General features: G+C 48.8%; 1 protein-coding gene across 1 annotated transcript in view; it reads right to left on the reverse strand.

Moving 5' to 3' along the window:
• LOC147728397 (la-related protein 1B-like) overlaps positions 1-26,081 on the reverse strand; it is a 435,404-nt gene extending 409,323 nt beyond the window's left edge. The window contains exon 1 of the mRNA XM_086963792.1: positions 25,919-26,081. Within this exon, the coding sequence (XP_086819918.1) occupies positions 25,919-26,004 (86 nt within the window). The 5' untranslated portion in view covers positions 26,005-26,081. The remainder of the gene's footprint in view (positions 1-25,918) is intronic.
• Between the last annotated feature and the right edge of the window lie 1,455 nt (positions 26,082-27,536).

Consider the following 27,536-nt stretch of genomic DNA (forward strand, 5'->3'; position numbering starts at 1 on the left):
ACTCTTAAAATAAATAAATAAATAAACTACTACAAAAACTGCTGAACGCAATTACACCCAATTTGCAGGAAGATAGATATTGGTCCGGAAAGTGTATTTGTGTGATTTGGTGTAAATCCATTCAGTAGATTTTGCAAAATTAAGGTTCAAAGTGTATAGATATCTGGACACAGGCTTAATAACAAGTCTGACGGGTGGGGGCACAGAGGTCTCCCGACCGCCCTATTACAATTAGGGTGGTCCGACCGCCATTGCCCCGCCTCAGCCACCAGGTAACCGCCGTTCTCTAGTGGTGTTGCGGCAGTCAACAGGGATCAATATGCTTGGTGGAACAGCGGCGGGTCTGCCAAGCACATTAGGAGTTTCCTCTGCGCCATGGTTTTCATGGCAGTTCCTCCTCCATAAAAACCCTGGTGAAGAGAAAACAAAGGTGGCCCTGTAGGACCCCCTTGTGCCTCTGCGCCCTGGGATGCACACAGAGGTCACACCATGTGCTCCCCTGTGTGCATGCACATTAGTTCCTGCACAACATCAGTCAATGCCGTGCAGGAACTGTTTTTTATGTTCCCATTGCAGAACCCATTTCAGATCACCGCCATGATAATGTCTTAAATAAAGCCCATCAGACAAGAGGAAACTCCTAATCTGGCGGGCATGGCCTGACAACGGTTTTGGCGGTGCAGTGGATGACCAGGCACCATGCCGCAAAAGTCATAATCAGGCCCATAGTGTCCAGAAATGCTCTGATTGACAAATTTAAAGGGGATAAGTCAATCTTGATTGGTTGGCGACAACCTGAACAATATGTTATGGCAGCCATTACAAGACTCAGGGACTTTGACCCGGGTCCTGAAAATGAATCAAAAAAATAAATAGGGGGCAGTTTGAGCACACCGAGACCTAAAAGGGCATGTGGGGGTTCCCAAAGGGACCCCCCTTTTATTGGTTGGTCAGACCATGGACAACGTGCGGTGGCAACCGTTACAGGACTCTGGGACATGGTCCCCATTGCAATACACTGTAGTGAATGGCAGGTTTAGATGGTCATAAAAGGGAGCATGTATAAAGGGTGATACCAGGTTTTAGTTACAATATAAATCATTTGTTGGTGGAATTGTGGCATGTTCTAAGGCAATTTTATCCTGCAAAAAATACCAACCTCCTGCTGGGAGTTCATGAATCTTGTTTGAGAAAAAACTGGTTTCTATCATGATTTTCTCATAGAGGTTATAAAACTTGCTCCAGATCCAAAATGAGAGCACGTTTTCTGTATATTCACACTATCTTCCACAGCCATGTGAAAATAAAGTCTGAATTATGAGTGAAACATTTACTTCCAACAGCAGGAGCCTGTCAGTTGATTACCCTCTGTTCTACAGCCGCCTCCCAGAGTGTTCTAATAAACAACAGAAGTGCTAACAGTTTAACTTATGACAAAAGTATGGCAGTCCTGAAGCCATCTTGATTGAAGAAAACTGGTAAATCTTAAAACATTTTATTTAGAAAGGAACAAAAAGGGGCGTCACCAGGCGCCAACAAAGATGGCCGCCTAAAAAGGGAGCTCCGCCGGAGCTAAGTCTGTCCCCATTTATATCCAACATTAATCCGCCCGAGGCACTATTGACTGTGCTCCCCGGATTGCCAAAGCAGAGTGCTCCCATAGCGACTTTTTCCTGGGCTACAACTCCCCTCCGCCCCGGAGTAGGATCCCTTGATTGTGGAGCTCGGTTGCGCAGCGGACACACTGGTGCCCTGCGCCCGCACCGCAAATCTACGGGAGGCCCTGGCTTGCGGCCTGCTCGCTGTGGAGGGTGCGAGCTGCGGCCTGACCTGGAGCGGCGCCAGAGGACGAAATTGAGGTAGGGGAGACACCGCGGGGAGGTGGCCCAGACCTCCGGAGACTCAGCAGGTCCCCTGGGGGGGGGGAGCGCGGCCTGACATTCGCGATCGGCGGCCCTGATCCGGGGCCTTGACTGGGGGGAGGAGCACCATGCAGCGGAGTAAGGCCTGAGAGCCGGCGGAAATCTGGGGGAAACGCAAAGGAGTGAGGCCCGAGCGTCACCCGTGGCTACATCGATGAGACTGCCCTTGGCCCTGGAGACGCTGCGCCGCCCCGGTAAAAGGTGTGGCTGGCACCAGACTGAATCTATCGAGGCATCCTGGGGCCCCTGATTGCTGGGGTGCTGGGGATCCGGAGAAACACCTGAGGACCAGCGCTGAAGAGAGGGCACTGAGGAGAGTGGGTCCCTGAGACGTCCCAAGAGCCTGTGGGGGTACGATCCTTACCCCCGGAGCCACAACATTATCCATGTGGGAGGCGCGGCCTGCGCAGAATCTTTCCGACATGGTGCAGACTGGCTCTGCAGACTGGGAGCCAAGCAAAATTAAAAAGTGGCGGCACATACAGAATCCCTGCAGCTGAGAATGGAACTTTCAACAGGGGCCCCCCCCTGGGCTCAAAGGGATCGGAGCAGGTGACGCCACAAGGTACAGGCCCAGGTGGCGGTGTAGACTGTACTGTACCCTGGCCTTTGTTGACTGCTGAGGTGAGAAGCGCGCAGCGGGTCTGACCACTGGACGGGTGCCCTTGGTGTGGAGACAGGGGTACCTCAAATGGCGCCAGAGTGCCTCGGAGAGGGTAGAGGGCGTCCACGAGCCACGGGAACGGACGGGGGCAACGTAAGAGACCTGTGAATCCAGGGTGAGGCTGCTGAGGAGACCCCGCACGCAGCGGAAGCCAAGCGGATACGCCCAAATTGGGCACGACACGCCGGGTAGCACACTCTGAAGAATGCGTACTCCGCCATCATGAGACCAAAAGGTAACGTTACCGCCCAAACCAATAAATTGGGCAAGTATGCGGTTCCTCTGGGGCAGGGCCAGGCAGGAAGCACGACCGAGGACCAAGGTGGCCAAAAAGAGCCATCCTTGATCTCCATAATGGCGGCGATACAAACAATGGGCACCAACCTAGAGACGAAAATTTGTCAAAATCTCAATAGAAGTGAACCTTCTCCGAACGGACCTTGGCAAGACCACGGAAAGGACCAAAGCAAACGAATCTGAGATAAAGGCGCTTCAAACCTCCTCGAAAACGTTGGAAAAACGGGTCAGCGGGCTGGTACACCAACACTGACAGATGGCCCTTAGGCTCGAGGATCAGGTAGGGCTCACCGGAGTAATATTCACGTGGTGGGAGTGCCGGAAGGTACGGAAGGGCCCAGCGTAGAGCTGTTTCTGGAGGACCTCATCCTCACCCACTTACGGCCAAGGCTCCTGTCCAACATTTTCACAGTGGAGAGCGCTCATCGTGCGCCGGTCTCTAAACCTAAGCCGGGGGCGCTGCCCAGGACTATCATCGCGAAAATCCTAAACTACAGGGACCGAGACGCCATCCTCCAGGTGGGAAGACAGAAGGGCGACCTGCACTATGAAAGCGCCACGATCCGCTTCTTCCCGGACTTCATACTTCAAGTCCAGCATGAAAGGCGCTCCTTCGTGGGCGTGACAAATGCAAAAACAACAGTTGATGAACAGAATGCAGAACAATGTCATATATTCATCCCAGTACAGAGATCTGGGCCTAAATCCATTTATTTGCACTCCACACCACCCCAGTTCCGACATGGCCATATGCAAATCAGCCTTGACCCTGTGCCTCATGGGAACAGTCCAGCCCGTGGGCGTGAAGGCGGCACTCCGGGAAAGGGGAATCTCAAGTACATGATGTTCTTTCCGGCAAAGCTGAAGATCATCGCGGGGGGCAAATCCCTGTTTTTTACCTCGCCGTCGGAGGTTCAGGACTGGATAAACAGAGAATCGACGCACGTGCAGGAACGGACGGAGGGCGGAACCTGGAGGGACAATCAGGTCACCTCTCCGGGATCTGCGACTGAAAGGTTGGAGGTGAATGTCCAGAGCCAGCGTTCATGGCGGTCCAGATCGGCTAGCCCCAAGTGGGGGTCTCTCCGGGACACTGACGGTCGCTGAGGGAGAAGGACACAGGATATGGACCCTGCCGAACTGTAATGTATAAATTGTGTAATGTCAGGGTACTAGTTCACCCCACCGGGTGGGGGGATACGGGATGGAATTTCTTGGTCCAGTCATAACCACAGGCACAGGGTAAGGCTGGGCGGAGTGGGGAGGGACCCCACCACCCGCCCTTCACCGAACAATAAGACAGCGCGTTCCCCCTGGGGGGCGGCTACCATATAACGCTATTGGTGAGCTGCGCACTACCATGTCTAAGATTTCATCTTTTATGAGTGTGTCTTGGGTACAGCATTGTTATGCATGTGGGGGGGAGGATGTGGGCGGCGGCTGGAGTTGGGGACGGCGCACTCTTCCCCTTCAGAACTTTTTAGCAGGAGGAGGCGGTTTCCTCACTCCCGGGTTGGGGTTGGACGAAAGGCGCTCTGCTAATTGGGGTTGTGGTTAGTTTGAAACCTTCGGAGCAGGGAAGCAGGGTGGGGGGAGTTGTTGTTGGGGGTAAGTCTTTCTGGGATGAAGAAAATCGGGGGTCAGCTGTTGGGGATGGGGAAGCTGGGGGGGCAGGGGTTGGGTGGTGGGGGATGGAGGGGGGCATGGGGAAATGTTTGGAATGGTCACACCAGAAATGTGCAGACACACATGTGCATTTTACCGGGAATTGCAGGGCTGTTTTTACAGTAAAGAGCCTGTATTACTATGAAGTGGGATACAAGCCTCAAGATTCTGAGCTGGAACGTCAACGGGCTGGGGGACAAGCTTAAAAGGACCATTGTGCTACAGTTTGTTAAACGACACCTCCCGGATGTGGTACTGCAGGAGACGCATTTGTTGGGAAACACATGCCATGAGCTGAACCGGTGGGGATACTCTCTGGCGATACACCCCGGCTTCACCTCGGGGTGCCGGGGGGTTGGAATCCTGCTCTGTCGTAACTTTCCCCTAGTTATTGATTACAGTCTATGACCCTCTTGGACGCTATGCAGCTATCTTGGGGAAATGGGAGGGTTGCAGAATAAACCTAGTCGCGACTTACATCCCGCCCGGTCTTCAAATCCAATCATATCAAGATCTGGGCAAGCTTCTCCGTTCTCTTCCAGAGGGTCACCTTCTGGTGGGGGGAGATTTTAATGCCATGGTCTCGGGGAACCTTGATAGACATCCCTCCAGGGACATACCAACGGGTCACATGTGGCTAGCTGATTTCCTCAAGGCATTTGGCCTTACTGACCTCTGGCCTCTCCGTCACCCTATGGACAAACAATACACTTTCTTTTCAGGCCCACACCGCTCTTTCTCCCGCATAGACTACATGTTAGCACCTATGCAACATGGCACCACAATCCACAAAATCACACACTTAGCAAGGGGTATCTCGGACCACTCACCTCTGCAGGCCCACCTTACAGTTGGGGACAGGCAAGAAGGATGTATAGCGTTGATCAATGCTTGGTACCTCCATAGCGAAGACATGAGGAAGACGCTGACTGTCTCGATTGACCGCTACTTTGAGAGTAATGACGGTATGGTAGATTCATCAGTGGCACTGTGGGAGGCCTTCAAGACCGTGCTTAGGGGGGAGGTCCTCTCGGCGATCGCTGGCTGCCTCAAGGAACGGTAGGTGCATATGGTCAATATGGAGAGAGATCTTCTAGCGCTGGAAACGGCAGCACAGAACATCGGTGACCCAGGGACAGTCCACCAGATGCAACTCAAGGCGGCGGAATATAAGGCCTTGGCCACTGACGCTGCTAAGACTATGGCGAGAGATAGGGAGGGCAGAATATATGATCAAGGAGACAAGGCGGGCAAGCTCATAGCCTGGCTAGATAAAAAACAACAGACACAGAGAGTGGTAGCCGAGCTCAAGGCCGTTTCAGGAGCTGTTATCACGGAACCCCGTGAAATAGTCAGGGAATTTGCGTCACACTACCAAAGGTTCTACGGTAGAGGGTCTGATAGGCCAGAGGAGGATTTGGCTGCCTTGTTAACTGACATCCGTATGCCCACCCTCTCGGAGGCCGAACAGGCGACCTTGGAGGCGCCGCTCACCGCAGAAGAGCTGAGCCAGGCTATTAGGGATCTTTGACCTGGAAAAGCCCTTGGGCCTAACTGACTGCCGATCGAGCTGTACAAGCTCAAACCAGACAGCCTTAGCCCATACTTAAAACAAATGTTCGAGGAGAGCAGGGAGGAGGGTATTCTACCATGAGACCAGCGCATAGCCACAATTGTGGCCATCCCAAAAGAAGGGATACTAAGAAATTCCTGTGCCACCTTATAGGCACATATCTTTATTAAACGTAGAGCCCAAGATCCTGGCCAAGGTCCTCGCCAACAGGCTCAAACCTGTCCTACCCACACTGGTCCACCCGGACCAATAAGGCTTTATGCCCCACCCCAACACGGCGCTCAATCTCCGTCGGCTTCACGGAGTGATGGGACGCTGTCACACTATCCAGGGAGATGCAGTTGTGGTGTCACTTGACGCCGCAATGCATTTGACACGCTTGAATGGCCTTATATGATGGCGGTCCTTCAGAAACTGGGATTTGGACCTAGCTTTATTGGGTGGGTGCGGCTCCTTTACTCTGAGCCCTTAGCACAGGTTACAGTTAATAATAAAACCTCTGAGGTGTTCTCTCTAGGGAGAGGGACACGACAGGGGTGTCCCCACTCACCCCTGCTTTTTGCCCTGTCGCTGGAACCACTTGCTGCCTGGATCAGACAAGATCTCTCCCTGATGGGGATACGCTGGGCTGATGGATGGGAGGACAGGATTTCGCTTTATGCAGACGATATCCTCCTATATCTCACAAGACCTCGTACGTCCCTCATAGTAGCCCTGGACATCTTCACTAGTTTCGGGAGAAACTAAGGAAATAGCATCAACTGGTGCAAGTCCTTACTCTATGTCCTACATGGAGACCCTCCGGCAGTCCCTCGAAACAGCCCGATGAAGGTGGCCACGGAGGGGTTCCGGTACCTTGGGATTTTCATCTCTAAAGAGAAGGCCACCAGGTACGAGAGGAATCTCCTGCCACCTCTACAGCAGTTTAAAAGGGACTCTGCCTCCTGGCGGAGGCTCCCGCTGTCCCTCTTGGGGAGGGTGGCGCTCTTTAAAATGATGGCACTGCCAAGATTCTTATATGCCCTACAAAACTATCCGTACTTGGTCCCGCAATCATATTTTGCGTCCATCGAAGCCACACACAGAGAGCTACTATGGTCTGGGACGCCTCGCATTCCCTTCAGAAATTGACACTGGGGTGGTTTGACGGAGGCATAGCACTCCTGGATATCCGAAAGTACTATTGAGCTGCACATCTTTCGGCCATCAATCAGGGCACACACTGCGATGGAAATTACCCTGGATATGGAATAGACTGGTGGCTCTTGCCGGGCGGGAACTTTGAGGCAGCGCTCTACTCTAGACCTGGCAGGTACCCACTCACTGGGCCTACGCAGCACTCGGTTCAACTATGGCATATTGTACAGCGTAAACTGGGATGGGCCAACACCCTCACAATGGCTACCCCGCTATGGGTCTCAGAGAGGCTGGGCACTCTGGGTCGGTCTTAAAGGTTCCGCAACTGGGACCTATTTGGAATTTCCCGCATTAAAGACTTATGGGGTCCTGATGGTGTAGTGTCCTTTGCCTCACTCCAACGCACTTATGAACTAGCACATACAGAACACTTCCGATACCTGCAGGCCGGACACTCCCTTCAGACAAACATCCCCTCAGGGACCCAACCCCCAGAATCCTCCCCCCTGGAGGACAGACTGCTAGATGGCCACCTCCCTGAACTTGCCATTTCACTCACATACAAAAAAATTATTAACAACTCTCCTGCGGATTTATTGGAACCGGGTACTTCGCTGTATGCAAGAGGTGTGGGGGGTGAAGCTGCGACTGGAAGCAAAGAGGTGCCTGTTGAACCTCTGGGATCCCACGGACCTGCCACCTCGAGGGAGGCTATGGGCGATGTTAGGATTTGCAATCGCAAAGAGTAACAGTGCTAGGTTGTGGGGGGCAGTGGCGCCCCCGAGATTGTGCTCCTGGAAGACGGATATTGACTGGTGCATGCTCCAGGAAAAAATAGTGTACGTGGCACGGGGATGCCCCCGGAAATCGGTTGAGGTGTGGTCCAGATGGAACAAATATAGAGGCAACATATGTGAGCCCCCCCAAATAGCTCCGGTTGACTGTGAACTGAACTGTGATGCACTGCTATGAATATTCCAATAGCGTAAATGCTTTGTATGCTCTGTGTTTTCCTAAGATGCACATGTGACTATTATGCACCCTGATTGTGATGACCACTACTTTTTCTGTGTTGAATTTATAGAAAGGAATTTATAGAAAGGAACAAAAAGGGTTTTTTTGACACAGAAAATGTGGTTAGTGCTGCAGAAAGCAAAATAAGGACACAATTGAAATGAGTTCTCAAATATGTTCCTCGTGTATTTTATTAAAACATTTTGCCATACAGACTGAAACATGCACTTTCAACATGAGCAGCAGACTGCCAGTTAACTTCCTGGTGATCAACTACAGCTTTACCACAGTGTTCTATTGAGCAACTAGAGTTTATGTCTGAATTTATGACAAAAGTGACCGCCATCTTGGTGGAATCAAGGTGAAAGGTTTAAAGCATTTTCTAGAGAGGATATTGCAGAAAATGAGGGAGCTTCATAACTAAAAGTCTCCCAAGATGGCAACCATAGAAAAAGAGCCCAAATATAGCCCACATATCACCCAAACATAGTCCACGTATATAGCCCAATGATAGTAGAAAGCAAAATGCTAACTTTTTTGTTTGTTTGCAGTGTTCTATAACACAGATGTGACCCGAAGGAATTGTAGTTCTTTTCATGAGCATCAGTTACATTACACAAGGACACATTCATTTTGGTTTAAGGTATGGGGAGATTAAGTGATTTGCCCAGAATCAAAGGATGTTATCTGACACTGAAAAGCTCGGTAGCTCTGACCATGCCAAAGTGCTTTGTTACTGCTTCAGAACTCCAAAAATGTGCCCTCAAGTTATTTTCTTAGAGCACTAACCATAATGTCTATAGGAATAAGAAGACCCTCATTTTTATAATTACTAATGGAAATGCTTAAGATTTTCAGTTTTGATTCCCTGAAGATGAACTAAGGTGTATGTAGTGAAGCAGACGCAGGAGCCAGGTCAGGTAAACAGCGTTCTTTATTCAAGCCACTGAATCATCTCAGGCAGAGCTCAGAAGGCGGCCTAAGATAAACTGACAAAACATACCATGCTCTGTACGGAACCCTCACACAGTGAAGTTCCATGCCGAGCAACATTCTAAGCATCTTAAAAAACATAACTACTACATAGGTCTTTCCTAAAAAAATACAAAAACAAAGCATAAGAAAACCAAACCTAAAGGAAGGCAAAACAAAAGAAGGGAATAAAAACAAGCAATACAACAGCATACCATGAGAAGAGGCAAGGTATAGGTAAACACATCAGTCCCTGTAAAGGAAAAGAATATTTAAAGAGGAACACATCAGTCCCTGTAATGGAAAGGAAGATTCCTCACTCTAGAACTGTGTTTCAATCGAAAATGATTTAACCGAGTAAGATTCCTTCCACCATCCACACTGTGACCACCAGAACCAACTTCAACATCACCAATCTTGACCAATCAACACTTGTTCCACCACTGACCATTCGCAAGCTTCGCGGAACCACCATTAACTTTCACAACCTTAGTGGATGGCCTGAACTTAGAACAACCCTTCCTCACATGGACAGGTTTCTTCAAACAAACAGAATCACCCACAACAAACTCAATCTCTTGGACATTTTTCCAGGAATCAAAGTACGTCTTCTGTTTCTCCTGGGTCAAACACACACAACTCCTCACACTGACATCAGATCACTGCCCACCTTTGACCCATTTACTCATCCAACTGGGACAGAAACTGGTCGTAGCTCTATGACCTCATAACCTCTCAAAAGGTGACACACCAGTGATTGAATGAGGGGGTAGTGCGATAGAACCAAAGCATGGTCTTGACAGAGTGAGCTACCAATCAGTTATATGCAAGAGCCCACTGAATACATTCCCGCAACACCCTGTTCATGCGTCCTCCCAATCCATTGTTTTGAGGGTGATACAGTGAACTCTTGAGGTGTTTAAGCCCACTGGCCCCTAGAAACACTTCAACCTCACTGGCTGCAAATTGTGTACCGTTGTCTGTCACAAGAGTTTTGGGGAAACCCTCCTTCAGGAATACATCTTTTAAGAATTCAACAACAATCTTGGAGTTCACTTCTCTCATAAACCTAACCTCAGGCCATTTAGAATAGTAATCCATCACGACCAGCGCAAACCTTAAAGACGCGCCAAGCGTGTAAAATGGTCCCACTATATTTAGCCCTAACTTCACCCATGGTGCAGATGGCAGCTCAATGGGAGAAAGTGAAGGAGTGCGTAATTTGACAGATTTATCACAGCAAGAGCATATGACACACTCTTTGACCATCTCATCAACCTCCCTGTCCATGGAAGGCCACCAAAAGGATAGCCTGATCTTTTTGTGTCATGGTGGCTCCCAAATGCCCCTCATGAGCAAGCAAAATGATGCTACCTCTCAAACACACAGGAGGAACCAACTTGTCAGCTCTCATCAATAAGCCATCCTCAATGGATAAATTATCTGCCACCTGCACATACGTTTTGAATTCAAAACTAAGGTTTGTCTCCCTAGGCCAACCCATTTCTACATATCTCATAACTGTCAGCATGGAAGCGTCACTGTTAATTGCTTGGCACCACTCATTCTCAGAAATCACACACAACTGTGGGAGATAAACAGCTGCTACAATGAATTACTCCTTGTCTTCCTCGCCCACATCAGATTCATGCTCAACAATATCAGTTGACTGTGAAAGGTAATCTGCACAACTGTTCTTGCTCCTAGGAATGTACTCCGATAAAAAATCAAATTGCAACAATTTTAAGTACAAGCAAGCTATACATGGGGTAAAATCTAAAACATTTTTCCCACTCAAAATCAAAATTAAAGGCTTGTGATCCGTTTGGAGGCAACATTTCCTGCCCCAAATAAAATTGCGAAACTTCATCACAGTCCAACAAGCCAATAACTCTTTTTCGATGACAGAATATTTTTCCGTCGTCTGAGACAAAACTCTTGAGGCAAAACCAATGGTCCTAACCTCCCCACCTTTAGTTTGACTCAGCACGGCCCCCACCCCAACATTGCTTGCATCCACCATCAAAGTGCATTGAAGTTCGGGATCATAGTGCTTTAACACTTTGGGCAAAGTGAGCTGTAGCTTGACCCAATCAAACACTTCTTGGCATCAATCACTCCATTCAAATGCAACCCCCTTCAATAGCATCCGCGACAGATGCCTTAACTTGGTGGCAAAATCTTGACCAAAACGGGAATAAAATTCGCAAAGCCCTAAAAAGGACTTGAGGCTGGCCTTGTCAGAAGGAGCCTTTGACTTGGAAATCCAATCCACAAGGCTCGACTTGGAGAGAATACCCTGGCTGGTATACAAGTGCCCCAAATACTCAACCTCCTTTGTCAGAAAAACACATTTGCCTCTTCGCAGCACCACACCATTAGATTGGAACCTAGAAAGAACATCTTGAAGAGTGGCATCATGGGCAGCCCTATTTGGAACAAATACCAAAATGTCATCTTGGAAAACAGATAAACCTTTGATTCCCTTGAGCATGTTATTCTTCAAATGTTGGAAGAGGGATACGGCTGAAGCAAGGCCAAACGGCATACGGACATATTGGTAAGTACCAAAAGGAGAAACGAAAGCAGTAAGATGTCTAGACTCAGGAGCTAACTCCACCTGGTGGTAAGCAGAGGTTAAGTCTAAGTTCGAGAAAACTTTGGCATCCTTCAACCCTGCTAAAAGTTTGTTGTTGCGGGGAGTGGATGGGAATCTACCCAAATCTCTTTGTTTAAGCAGCGGATGTCAACACAGACCCTCAACTCCCCATCCGGTTTACGGGCATCCACCAAAGGAGAAAGCCACAAAGATGAGTCAACAGGTTCAATAATCCCGTTCATGCACAGAGAATTAAGTTTTTAATCCAAATCTTGCCGTATGCTAAAAGGGATGGACCTCAACTTATGCTTAGTGGGCCTTGCACCATTCTTCACAATGATTCTATGCTGGTAGTCTTTGATTTTCCCTAACTCACCTGAAAACCTGTGGGGAAATTTGTTGATTATATCCTCAAGATCCAAATTATCCCTCACAATTAGTACTTGCTCACTGGTCCCGGGTCTGAGTACCATACGAAATAATGCCTGGTGCAACCAGCCCAACATTCTTAAACCTTTATGGGCAAAGTACACTTTCCCATAAATTTTCCTACCTCTATACTCCATAATGTCTTCGATATATCCACACAAATTGATTTCACGACCTTCATAGCAGATCACCTTACGATCAGGGGGTAAGGGTGTCTAGAAGGCCAACTTTTGCCATAAAGTTCTTGTGTGACCATGGAGATGTGAGCACCAGAATCTACTAATAGTCTCACAACTTTATCTCCAAACAAAACTTCAACATAAGGATCCACACATAGTTCTGGATTTCCCACTTTGACCTCCTCATTCTGCACCACCACAACCATGTCCCTGAAATCTTTGGTGAGAGAATCATCACTTTCACAAGACAAATTTTCATCAATGACACATTTGACAGAGGACGACTGTTTGCCTCTGCCAGATTGACAAAACTTTGCAAACTGACCCGATCTATTACAAATTCTGCAGGTCACAAACTTAGCCAGGCACTTACCACCCTTCACATGTGCTTTGTACACACACCTAAAACAAACATTTTGTTGGGAAAAAAAAGCATTTTGCCTATCAACATAACCAGGACGTGACCTGTCAAAGGGTTTGCTGTCTTTAGCCTCCTTAGTATCCTTGACTTTGACAACAGAAACTGGCTCACTGTTCTTGGTATCTAATTCCTTAGCCGACAATTGAGACGTTTCAATGCTCTTGGCCATTTTTAATAGTGTCCTCTAACGTTGGATCGCCCATCGATAGTATCTTCTGCTTGATCATCTTGTCAATTCAATGACAAATAAATTGGTCTTTGACTAACCGGTCTGCAAAAGCTTCAAACTGACACTCAAAAATTAACCTTCTCAAAGAGACTATGTAAACATCAACATCCTCACCAGCATTCTGAACTCTCAAAAAAAACTTGTGCCGCAACACAACCAAACTTGGTTGGACATCAAACCTGGCCTGAAGTCTTTTCACGGTGTCTTGATAATCATCGAGAATGTCTTCTCCTTCAATAACAGGTGGTGGCAAATGATTCAAAATAGCCCTGCCTTCGAACCCTAGCAAAAGAAGCAGAAGGTATTTCCTTCTCTCAGCCCTGAAGCAATTAGCACCAATTGCGCCTAAATATGTTTAAAACCCATCAAACCATTGTTTCCATTTGATGGGAGGGTCACCTGGTGTTTCCAAAAATGGAGATGGAAGCGCTACTGCTTGCATACTTCTTCATAACACCACCCAGGGTTTCGGGTTGTAACAGTAAGAAGAAATACCACTGCAGAAATTGATTATCATTGAATTTTCGAGTCTGATAAGTAAATGCCTAAACAGAGGACAGGCAGGTGCCAAGAGAAGTGTAACAAACATCCTCCTCGCAAAATAAAGTTGAAACAAAAATATGGCTCCTCAAAACGCAATATGCATAGCGAAAATTAAACACACAGCAGCAAAAACCGTAGAAGAATAAGCTTTGTGCTTTAAAGACAATGCACTTACCGTACCAGCAAAGCAGCAAGGACCAAACAAACTCGTATGTCTCTTTGTGAACAGGGCTACAACACGTGAACTCTGAGGCACAGCTGTTCAAAGCAGCCTGAAGGGATGTTCCACTGAGATAAGCCTTTGTGACATCGAATACCTTGTCAGTAAGCTACTCAGTTGCCTGGAACGCAGCGCAATATCTGTGTTCCACTGCCAGCAAAAACAGAGGAAAGAGTGCTCCATCACGCTGTCATCATGTCGTTGGAAAACGTTTTGAAATGCAGTACCCTTCTTGCGTTCCAAACTTTTTTGAAGACGTGCTACGTCAGCTCGTCTTCACGCCATCGCGGGATGTGGTGAAATGCAGTGCCCTCCTTGCGTTCCACCAACAGCGCTCCCACACCTCCAATTAGAGTATGCCAGCTCCTTTTGGCTTGCTCAAGAAATCCGCCGCGACTCACCGGCAACCAGAACAACCTCCGGAAAGATCAGTCGCTGACGAAAATTCCCAGAAGCAACTGAAGATTGCCGAAGAACAGGGAGACCATGCTGACAAGGCACGTAGGTCCATGTAGATGGCCCAAAAATTGTCGCCACAAACCAAATTTGTGAAGCAGATGCAGGAGCCAGGTATAGTAAACCGCGTGGTATATTCAAGCTGCTGAACCATCTCAGACAGAGCTCAGACGACAACCTAAGATCAGCTGACAAAACCTACAACGCTCAGTACGGAACCCTCACACAGTGAAGTTCCATACTGAGCAACATTCTAAGCATCTTAAAACAATAAATACTACAGTGTACCACACTTTTGTAATAAATACAGAATGTTAGCGATCTAGTTGTTCTTTGGAACATTGTGGGGAGGCAGAGGTCAGGGGCATGACAATTGAGGGCAAATAGGAAGTGGCAGAGACATCAAGTCGACCACACTGGGCAGGCTCAAGGGGCAGTGACAGCACAACAGACCTTAGAGGGCAGAGTAAAGTGGGGCCACGGCAGAAAACTAAACATGCAGCACAGGCAAGAGAGGCGGTTGCAATACAATGGATAATTGAGGGCAGGAGGAAGAGGCAATGGCAGAACAACCATGCATGTCAACAGACCTGATTCAGGCGGGAGACTTACAATTGTTTTTAGGTCCAAAGGGACTTTAATTGATCTGTCTCCAGCCTAAAATCTCCTTTTTTTCAATGTAAGTCAGTGGGGGTAATCGATTCCCACAATAAAGTTTTCTCAAAGTCTCCCTGTTACAAAGTTCAACATTTTGGCATGTTTGGTACAACAGACCATGGTGGGCAGAAGGAAAGGGGCAGGGACAGGGATTCGGACAATAAAGGGAAGGAGAGGTGACAAGGGCACCAAACTGATCTTACAGGGCAGATGCTAGAGGTTGCAACACACCACACAGGCTAAGCGGGAGGGCGGTGCAGCACAAAGGACCATGGAAAGCAATAGGGAGGGGAAAGGGCCATGCAAAAGGGGGCAGGGGGCAAAGAGGCAAGGGCAAGAAGCTGATTGTACAGGTCAGGCAGGAGGGTCAGTTGCAACATAATGGACCATGGAGGCTAGGAAGGAGGGGGCAGGGGCACGCCAACAGATCATGGAAGGCAGGAGGAGGGGATAGGGGCCCGCACATGGACAATGGAGGGCAAGGGGCAGGCGCAGCAAACTGATCACGCAGAACAGACAGGCAATTGAAGCACAACACACCATGGAGGGCAACAGGGAGACTATAAAGGCATACACAAGGACAATTGTGGGAAGATGGGTGGGGCTCAGGGGAAAAGCAAGCTGACCACACAAGGCAAATGGGAGGGGCATGGCAGCACAAATGACCATGCATGGTAGGCAGAAGGGTTAGTAGCAGCACAATGAACAGTGGTGGGTAAGAGGAAGGGGCAGGGCGTTATACAAAGGACCATGGAGTGCAGAATGGAGGGGCCAGGGCTGGAAATATACAGCGGAAGGTAGGGATAAGTGGCAGGGGCTTTACTTCACTGAGAAGTAGCGGCACACAGAACATGGAGGGCAGAAGGGAGGGGCAGTAAAATGGACTATAGAGGGCAGGAGAGAGGGTATAGGGGCATGAAACTCAGACGATGGAAGCCAGGAGGGAATGGGCAGGGACAGACAATAGCCACTTGACAATGCTTTGTCAGCTCAACAGAACGAGCAAAGTAGACAGGAGGGGCAGCCGAAGCTCCATGGAAATGGTTGGCAAAAAGGAGAGAGCAGAGGCATGCACACAAACATAGTAAGGCAGGGGGAAGCAGGGTAGGGACAGCAAGCTAAGCACCAAGCCTAATCAAGGAGGCAGTGGTAAAGATTTGAAAGGTAACTGGAAGGCAGTGGCAACACATCAGACCATGCAAGGCAGGAGGGAGGGGTTGGTGCATGGACTCGGACAAAAGAGGGCAAGGTTAAGTTGGGTCGGGGCTAGTAGCTAACCGTGCAGGGAAGGCTGGAAGGGCAGTGGCAGGACAACAGCCACACAGGGCTGGATTGAGGAGGCAGGGCATGCGCTTTGACAGTGGAGGGCAAGGAGGAGGTTGGGCTGGGGCAACCCGCTGGGGCGGGGCAGTACAATGTCCAATGCCAGGCCAGGCCCTGCGTGCAACTCCCCGCCATGCATAGTGATGGACATCTTATGTTACATAATAAAAACCCTCCAAATTCACAGAAAAAAACAACGGTTAAAGTGACATAGTTAGAAATTGTAAGAATGCCTAACTTTAGATTTAAAAAACTTACAGTGTGATTCATCAAGCCGAATTGCGCTCGCAAAGGGCCAGATTCTGAGAATCTGGCCCTTTGCGAGCGCAATTTTTGCATTTGGGATTCATCATCCCAAATGCAAAAATCGGTAATTGCTAAATCGCTAAATTGCGAGGAATTACATTTAAGAAATCTCTATTTGAGATTCCTTAAATGCAATTCATGAAGCATTTGAAAATTGCGAAAATGCAATTTTGGGCCGCTTTTTACCGAGAGGTCAGACCTCTCGGTAAATAGCAAAAACTTAGAAAAAAGCTTTTAAAAGCATTTTTCTAAGTTGCATGTTGCACAAACACATGTCCTTTGGACATGTGTGTGCGCAACACCTGTTTCAATTTGCATTTAAGGGGTGCTACAGGGTGTCCTTTGGACACCCCTGGCACCCTTCAAATCGCTATCTTATTTGCGAGTAGCAAATTGCTAATCGCAAATAAGGACTACTCCCCATTCATTCCTATGGGCCTTTTGGCCCATAGGAATGAATGGGGAGTTATTCCTTATTTGCGATTAGCAATTTGCTACTCGCAAATAAGGAATGTGTAGGAATCGCTATTTATTTAGCAATTCCTACATGAATAACGTTTTGCGAGTCCTTAATAGCGATTCGCTATGAATCGCTATTAGGGGCTCGCAAAACGGCCCGTTAATGAATAAGGCTGTTAGACATTCACTGAAAAAAAATAAAGGTAAAAGGAATGTCACTTAAAATATACCATTTGAAACTAACAAAGCTACTGATAGTCACTAGTTATAGTGATCTCAAGTAACTATAACTTGTGCCCTTCAGTAACTATAACTTGTGCCCTCTCAATGCACTGCTTTCACCCTCACATAATAAATCACTTATGACATATTCATTGACTACATTTACAACATCCCTAATCACATCTAAATAACATCACTATTGACATTACTGTGCATGGCGGTGGTGGGAGTTATAGTTACATGAAGGTTTGTTCATGATTTCTGCTACTAACCTGAAGAACTCAGGGCAACACATCTCAGCATTGTGTGTGGCTGATGGTGAAACAACCAAACAACGGCCTACAATACTAGGTTTAACAAATTCTCACAAATGGAGAGACAAACTTCTCATCTGCCTTGGTAGCAAAGATGTTACAAACATAAATTGCCCCATCTTTCAAAAGAAAATTCTTACTCCACGCTACTGTGCACGACCCTTCCTAACTTTAATTCAGCAACACCACCAACAACTCCACAGTAGTCCATAATTCGGGCAGCAGGCAATGCCAATGCAGCAATCTACCACCACTGAAACCTGCACCATCCCCACCGAGATCTGCACTCCCTGCTGCAACACCACTCACCAAACACTGAATATAGTATGGATGAATGAAAACATAGTACTCAGTTTATTCCCGTTACGTTGTAATGGATAACACACCACTCATTTCCATTTTCAATGTAAGTTACATTCATTTTAAAATGTAATTTTAGTTCATTTAAAATTTACATTATTTTAAAATGCAATTAAGTTTAAAATTAAAATTGTATTTAAAATGATTAAACTTTATTAAATGAAATAGAATGAAATAATGATGTCTGTATTTGCAGACATCATTATTGTTTGGTCTGTTTTGAACTTTGGGGCAGTGGGCCTTTCACTTCCATGTTTTTGGTGAGTTCGCCCCATAGACAGCTAAAAACAAAATTGAACTGTGGGGGTGATCTTCAACAGGAGATGGTGGAAATGTAATTATAAATAAGAAATTACTACCCGAGAATTCACTTACAGCATGGGTCCTTTTGTAGAGCACATACCAATGCCCAGAAGTGTAACAGTGATCAACTATGCCTGTACTACAACTGGCACACCGTTTCACCAGGTTCTGTTGCACTCAGCAAACACTGGCCAGTATCAGTGGTGGGCAGTAGCGGTCGGCAGTAGGTGTTTCTATAGGGCGGTGACGTGGGCAGGAGGAGGGGCAGGGTGGGGGGAAATAATGTATGGATTACGGAGTTTTACAGGTGAGTAAACATTTAAATACATAAAACGAATTTCGTTGCGCGCACTGCATCACATTTGGTGATGCAGTGTGCGCAACGAAATTCGTTTTATGTATTTAAATGTTTACTTACCTGTAAAACTCCGTAATCCATACATTATTTCCCCCCACCCTGCCCCTCCTCCTGCCCACGTCACCGCCCTATAGAAACACCTACTGCCGACCGCTACTGGTGGTGGGCCCTGCTGTAGTGTCTTAGGGTATTTGGTACTCTTATTCTATGCAAGGTTAGCCAAGACTCCCTTTCTCTTTCACTATAAAGATTGAGTAGCTAGAGACTCCTTTAAGAAAGACTTTCTACTGATGTTTTTTTTCACAGGTGTTTGCCTGTAGTGTGATATGCTTGGCATTGTTTTTTTAATCACTTTTGATGCTTTTTTATTTTGTGTTAGGGTCTCGTAAAACAAAATACTTGTATCTGCTTTATTTCACTCTACAATGCAATATTTAGTCACTGTAATATTTTCAGTCTTTAAAAAGCTGAACCTATGTAGCCTAGAAGTGGTATGTTTGGGACCAAATGAAGACCAATTTAATTTCTTCTAGTAATAAATCATGCTAATATTTTTATCACAACATAAGCTCAATGTAGTCTTGGGGGGCGTGGCTAAGCACGCAATGCAGCAAGACGTGCGCGGGTAGAGCTCCGGCGTGAGCTCCCCTTCCCAGGACAATTATCCTGCTTTTGCCCCACACCAGAGGGCCACAAACTCGGAGGCCGACAAAGGAACCCAAGACCTCCCTCTCAGCCGGGTGCTGCGCTGCTGGGACCCGCCGCACCGCAGCAGGAAATCTGACAGGAGGCAGGCCGAGAACCAGTGCACTGGGCCGGCGAGGCTCCTCTGCGCGAGGCCGTGGCTTGCGCCGGAAGTGCAGGCACTGTGGAGGAAGGCGTTGGAAGGCAGAAGCAGCGACCCCTGGATTCGGTGCCGGCTCCGGGCGAAGGACCCGGGGACGGAGGTGCGTGCCGGACCGGGAGGATCACGCCTGCTGGTAGGAGGGAGCCCCGGGCATCGGTCCCACGCGCCACACCTTAGCCCGCGCGGCGCCCGGCTGTGGGAACATCTGCTGCCTACGAGTCCGGTGCGCGGCATCTGGGGGAGGCCGGTGTCAGCCGGTGGGAAGACCCTAGCCTGAAGGGGCCGCTGCCCAGCCGGAAACCGCAGCAAACACAAGGATACCGTGGACATTGAGGCTCGCGGCCCTGACATCGGGGAGCCGCGGGGCTGGAGGCTACCTGGGGCGCCATCATGGAGCGGGCTGTGAGCGAGGAACTACGAGCCCCACTGTCGGGTGGAAATGCCCACTTCGATCCCTGGGTCTCGGATCCTGAATGAGACCAGCTGGCTGTTGGGAGATCCCCTTCTGGGCGGGCTGCGGTGGTGACCCCTGGAGTGCGGCCGTAGACAGACACTACGGGCCCAGAGGATGGCCCGCCGTGGATAGAGAGGAACACTGGAGCGTCGGTGCTGACGTTGGGACTTGCACCGGGGTTGAGATACAGGCCTCCCCGAGGCGTGCCCGCCGCTGGGCGACAACCAGCCCTGATTCACGGAGACGCGGCCTAGGGCCCTACACGGATGGCGCCATGGAGTCTGCTGCCGGCGCTCCGCCACCGCTGCTGCCATTGAGTGTTTCTGAGGATTAGTGTTCACAGGGGGCGAGCTGAACAGCCCTCACTGGACATATTGCTGGACGTCGGCCCTATACAACTGCACCGAGGAGGCTCACTCGCCTGCCCATGTCTGGAGGAGTCAAAACATGCACGGGCACGGGCGGGAGGGGAGGGGCGCAGTCCAGAGACAGGATTAGCAAGCTCTCGAAGCAGGGGGAAGCTGACCCAGTATTGGCCAAGCTAGCCACTGTATTGGCGGCGATGGAAAGAATGAAGGAATCGCTATTGTCCACACGCACATCCCTGGAAGCGAAAATAGACGGAGTCGCCACTTACCTCAGAGCCGACCACAGGAAGCTCGCAGACCGCACCTCCGCCTTGGAGACCTCTATGTCAGACCTGGAGCCTCGAGTCACTCAATCTGAAAAACATGTGAAAGACCTTCTCAATAGGTTCGAGTTCCTGGAGGACCGAGCGGAGGATGCAGAAGGACGGGCGATGCGCAACAACATACGGATAGAGTGCTGGAGAAATGGGAGGGGAGAGACCCCACGGCGACTGTGGAGAACTGGTTGGGTGCCCTGCTGCCGGAGGGGACACTGTCGCCCCACTTTGTGATAGAGCGAGCGCACCGCGTCCCGACACGGCCTCTCCCGACGGGCTCAAACCCCCGCCCGCTGCTGATCCATATCCTGAACTTTAGGGATCGTGACTCTATACTGAGGGAAACACGCAAGCTCCAGAACGTCCAAATTGATAACGCCCACGTCATGTTCTTCCCGGACTACACGATTCAGGTACGATTCAGGTACAGCGCCAGAGACACTCCTTCCTAGCGCCCCATCATGTTGGCATCGATATATGCTCCTAATGTAGACCAGCAGAGGTTTCTCGTGGAGCTATCTGAGGTCCTTTTTTCCATTGCATGGTCTCCCCTGGATCTTAGGTGGAGACTATAATTTCATATTAGACGCCATGCTAGACCGCTCATTTCCACCTCTCCCGGGGGCGCCCATAATAGGGGCCATGAAAGCATTCAATTCCTGGGCAACCCAATGGGAGCTACACAACGCTTGGCGCAGTCGATACCCTGACACCCGCATATATTCCTTTTATTCGAGCGCACACGACCTACATGTGCGACTAGATAGGTTCATGCTCACGACCGACTTGCTTTCGCAGGTGACAGATACACACTGCATGGGTTGCACTCATTCGGACCACAATCCACACATCCTAAGTTTTGCGTGGACACGCGCACATCCGCCCATCCCCACCTGGAGATTGCAGCCAGACCTATTGTTAGACGCCCCGTTCCGAGACTCCTTGTCCGCTCAGATAGGGCATTACTTTGAGGACAACACGGGTATGGCATCCACACCCCAGGTGGAGTGGGATGCATTCAAGGTAGTGATTTGGGGGCACTGTCTGGGCACACAGGCAAATCTTCGGTGGAAGTTGGAGAGAGACTTAACAAAGGTTGAGACGGAGCTATTGCGAAGGGAGCAAGCTGTAACCGAGGGTGGAGAGGGCGACCCACAAGAGTTCAGGGAAGAACATGAGCAGCTACTGGAGAGGTTATGATGCCTTCATTATGCAGCTCATTCGGCACGTACGCACCACAGGGGAGACAATCCATGATGCCTTTACCGCCCACTATAGCACGCTATATTGTTCCTACCTACAGGCTCCCACCCACGACATTGTTGATTACTTAGCGGCCATACAATTACCAACGATGCACAACGTACAGAATTTGCAGCGCCTGTCGCGGCAGACGAACTCCGAGAGATCATAGCCGCACTCTCCAATGGCAAATTCCCTGGCCCAGATGGTCTACCAGCGGAGTTTTATAAGGCGTTCTCGGCTCTGCTTATTCCGGAATTGATTCGGATGTACACAACGGCAATAGACGACTCAACACTCCCACCCACTCTTAATGAAGCTACCTTGATCTCCCTCCTTAAATCTGACAGGGATGGAAAGAAGTTGGGGTCGTATCGGCCCCTTGCTCTCCTTAATACAGATTATAAAATGTTAGCGTCTACTCTAGCGCCGAGATTGGCCTCTTTCACACCGACTCTGGTACACACAGACCAAAATGGTTTTGTGCCCACACGCAGCACTTCTTATAACATTCGCCGGTTATTTAGGGTACAGGCATACGCCACGACCCACTGGCCGAGATCGGGGGGTGCTTGGTGCTTGACCTGGAGAAGGCCTTCGACTCCATGGAGTGGCCTTATCTCAGGGAAGTGATGCTGAAGTTCGGATTGGGAGAAGACTTTACGGACATGGTCAGTCTGTTATACCAAGCGCCGATGGTTCGTGTTCGCACCGGAGGTTTGTTGTCCGCAGCCGTAAGAGTACGGAGGGGCACGTGACAGGGCTGCCCACTGTCGCCACTGCTTTTCTCCCTGGCGATTGAGCCACTGGCGGAACTACTGAGGAGTCGAGGTGACACGTGGGGTATCCCATTGGTGGATGGGACCCATGCAATTTCATTGTACGCAGATGACCTGCTGCTCTATATAAATGATCTCACACAGATGCTGCAGGGACTCACAGACACGCTACAAGACTTTGCAGCCCTTTCGGGACTTAAAGTCAACTGGAACAAATCCGGTGTGTATCCCTTCTGTCCCGACATACAGGAATGCGAGGTACGACTCGGTGGGGAGCGGTTGACCTGGCACGCCACCACGTTCCGCTACCTCGGGATACACATTTTCCGTACCCCAGAAGATATACTGGAGGGCAACCTGGTCAGGGCCATTTCTTCCCTACGAGCTCAGATGGCCTTCTGGAGAACACTCCCCCTGAATGTACCAAGCCCTAACAAAGATGATTGTGTTACCCCGACTCCTATACTATTATTCCAATTTATCGGTATATGTACCCAACCGCATTTTCCGGGAGCTGGAAACTATGGTACGGGGACTCATCTGGAAAACAGGATGGCCCAGAGTGGCATTGGGAGAGCTTTATGCCCCTACCAAGGCGGGGGGCTGGGCGGTCCCTGACCAGGAGCTCTACTACCTAGCCGCGCAGCTACAATGGGTGGTGTGCTGGCTAGCCGGAAGAAACCTGGGGGACACGTCCCAGCACGTCCCAGCACGTCCCAGCATTGTCCCAGCCCTGACACACTCACAAGCTCTCGCATTGTTCCACCCCCCGACCAAGGCCCCTAGCCCGGCACAGCTGCATTTAGCTGTCGCGTATCGATGTTATAAGCGATGCTTGTGGCTCACGCGAGCAGTAACGCCCTATGCCCCTGCCCTTCCACTATTGGGAACCCCCAGCAATAGAGGGACCATCTCGGCACCCATGATAGAGCACTGGGTGCAGGCAGGGATCGAATCTATGGCTGATTTATATGCAGATGGTGTCCTTCTTACGTTTGATGGGCTACGAGCGGATACAGGCATACCAGCAGGACAGTTCCTATTACACGCCTCCATAGTACGCACCTGCACGGCGACATGGGGAGACTTGACGGAAGAACCGCAGACTCACCTCCTAATACAATACTTGCACATCATGGGAGGTGGGACACATGTGGTACACTGGCTAACACAGGCACTGTTGACGCACAATGTTTGTACCCTTCAATCATTGAGAGAGAAATGGACAGCGGATAGAGGCAGGGACTGGTCAGACAAAGAATGGGAAAGGATCCTGGAGGAACCAAGCAACATCCCCCGTAACTCCCGGTTCAAGATCATTCAGCTCTACATTGTGCATAGAGCATATCTGTCGTCGGACAGAATAAACCAATACTTTGATATCGACACATCGGAATGCCCGCGCTGCTCCCTGGTAGGAGGGGATATACTCCACATGCTCTGGGCTTGTCCCAGGTTACTCGCTTATTGGCTGGCAGTGACGGCGCTACTGGTGGATAGGACCGGGGCAGAACTACCACACACGTGGGAGGCCTGTTTACTTGGGTTATTTAGGAGAACAAAGCACAACAAAGTCCACTCAAGGTTCTGGGACTTAGGCCTTATCACCGCCAAGCGACTAATCACCAAGCATTGGAAACACACAGATCCACCACAACTCGACACTGGTACACCTCTTTTAACAACTGGGCAGTGGCGGAGGAGGTGACCCTGCGCAGGGAGGAAACAGCAGGCCTAAGAGCCATACCTATAGCGCAACATTGGGGGGATATCGTACAGACTTTCCGCCAGGCATACACCGACCAGGACAACACTCAAACACCGCCCACCCCTGCTAGTCCTCCCATAATAGCAACGCCATAGAGGGGGAGGACCGGAGTGTGTGATGGGACAAAGGGGACACCGGTGCGCTGCATTCACGGCACGACTACTGACTATCTTCCACTGCTATCCTGAGCTGAGGGGTCTCCCCCCCAGATGCACCGCCTAGTGGAGCCACTGCGCTGTGCCCCTGCCCCAGAGTGGGCCACCCTCCCTGATTGCTAAGCATCAGCCCATACGGATGAACAAATACACCCACACTGCGGCCCACAGCCACAGCACTCACCCTCACACCCTACCAGACATGTCTCGATAGCGTATCCCCCTCGCTCTTTCCCTCCCTCCTTTCAAGTCCTTCTGTTTTTTTTTCCCCTTTTGATTCACTTGTTCTCAAACATGGCAGGGAGCCTCACCCTGAGTTTCCTCCTACGTCATTCTCCCCCTTCCCGTTTGCCCAGTTCTTACTCCTGATCCCCCTCCCTAATTACCCCAGTTGGACGATAAGCAAAGAATTGACATCAGGACGCCATAGTTACCCCGGTGGACAAACATTAAGACAGACACGAGACGTCACTGACAGTGACTATTGGCACACGCGACAGAGACCGCGGGGACACCCCACATACTGGCTTCGCAGGACACATTTGTAACAAAAATGCATAGCATGGCATGGACGGCCCGAAACGCCTGTCTATAGGAGTACCTATATAATGCCACACTCCTGTTATGGTTGGGAATGCAGCCACCGCCACTTACTATCACCAGACATGTTAGCGCATCACACATAGGGGCATAGCTAAACAATAATTGTTGTGAATCAGACAGGATGGAAATATCAGCCTCATTATAACTGGCACAACACTCAATGGAGATAATGAGCATGAGCTCATATTGAAAAAATGAGGAATTGCTGTATGACATTTATGATTCCTTACTTCCAACACTGATACCTGGGGCACAAGACTATTGCACTGTGTAATATTGATATTGTATGCGTTTACCATGATGCCTAGTATGATGCTACCTCCGACTGTCTTAATTGAATGGTTGTAATATGTGATATTCTACTGCTATATCCTCAATAAAACATATTCAAACAAAAAAAATAAGCTCAATGTAGTCTTTCCCGTATAACGGGTTGTTAAGGTGTAGGCAGTGATATAATATATCTGGGGTAATATCTAGAATGTTCTTTTGATGAAAATTGTTTGTAAAAGTAATTTGGATATACATATGTTACAAATGAGTTTCCTATTCTGAAATATACCCCTGCCCATCCCCCCAAGGGGGTTGGGTGATTTTCCAAGTATTTGAAGCAAGAGATTTGTGATGGTTTGCATGGGACCGTCATGTGTGTAATTTTCTGCATTCATTCTTTGCTCCTGATTAGCAAGAATTTAGGGACATTACATTTAAAATGCTCATCAACATTCAAAAATCAACAAGTTTGTTAAGTCTTAGTACATACATTTGCCGCTTAATGTATTCTTTTAGCAGTGTTTCATCCACGGGGTACATCTGTGGTGTAATTCCATCGTCAAAGTAATATATCATCCTCGGACTAACTTCTGCTTGTTGTATCTGGTGGGGTATTTCAGCATATTGTTCTTGATAAACATAGGAATAGCCATAGTGTGCTTCACACATATAAAAGATAGAAATTAACATGTGTTACAATCTACAGGTGGAATAAAATAATCCTAAGAAATTATACTGTCACATTGCATTGCAATCTGTTTGTATGTCACTGGGTGCCAATTTGACAAGTTTCATGTTGAATTCTTTGTTGAAGTCAACAATTTCTTTGGTTTCACATTTAAGATGCAGGCAGTAAGGGCATGCACTTTAGGACCTAACTCTACAAATACAGCTTTACAAGTGTCTACAAACACAGCATTATAAGGGAAAGCAAAAAACAGTCAATTTATGAAATGTCACTAGGCAGTGGTGATCAGTGATGTTATAAGACCAGACGAGAAACCTACCTTTTTAAGAACCAAACATTATTATAGGTATTTACATCTTCATGTGGATCCCTGCTGTTAGTAATGGTGTTTCTGGTTGGCAGCGTTCTGCCCTTTGTCCAAGAAGGAACCACCACTCTAGTTAGGGAAAGCTAGATACATACTAAAAGATAACTTGTGCTCACCCTCTGGTAGCTTAGCACAGAGAAGTCAAGCTTACCTAAAGAGGCAATGTATTACGTATTTGTGCAACACACACACACACACACACACACAGTAACAGAATGAAAACAACACAACAATATTCCACACAAGGGTAGAATAATGGATAATATTTGTATGAGTAAAACAAGATCAGAACAACAAATATTTAATAAGTAGAACTGGAGTTATCAATTTTTAAAGGTGAAATAAAAATATAGTGCTTAGAGTCATAAAGCGACAACTGGGAACATTTGGTCACACGAGACCAGGGTTAATCCAAAGTTCAGGCCAACCACGATGGAGGGCACGCCAGCTACAGGACTCACGAAGGTCCCTTTGAAAAAGTACCTTACATGGAGGACGGGTCAACGTCCAGGGTACGATGCAAGGAGTCGAGGAGGTGTTGCGTCGTTGTCTATGCTGTGGATGGAGGCTTTGCGTCGGTTCCAATCTGCGCAGTCAGCAATACTTCAGCGATGAACGTCTTGGTGATGAAGGGGATGCATCATTGTCCAGCCGTGCAGTCCATCGTCATCGAGCTGCGTAGTCCGTCGAGGCGATGTCGTTGGGCAGCTGCTGCATCGGGGTCGAAGGGAAAATGCATTGGTTCCGATCAGCGCAAAGTCATTTAAACGTGGATTCTGCTGGGTCAGCACAGAAACAAGCACTTCTAAGGGCTCTGAAATGGATTGGCACCAATTGGCAAGGCAGGACTCACAGATGGCAGAGTGCAGGTGCTGTTGCAAGGTTGTAGAAAGTCTTTGAGGACCCTAAGACTTCAGAAAAGAGGGAAAACATCAGAAAGCCCTTGGAATCGAGATGGGCCCAGTCCTTTTCCTCCGCAGGGCAGAGATCTGCAGGCAACAGGGCAGCACAGCAACGCAGAAAAGCTGTTCTTCCAGAGCAGAAGTCAAGCAG

The sequence above is a fragment of the Lissotriton vulgaris genome, chromosome 3_1, assembly GCF_964263255.1.
Source record: "Lissotriton vulgaris chromosome 3_1, aLisVul1.2, whole genome shotgun sequence".
Taxonomy (NCBI): Eukaryota; Metazoa; Chordata; class Amphibia; order Caudata; family Salamandridae; genus Lissotriton; species Lissotriton vulgaris.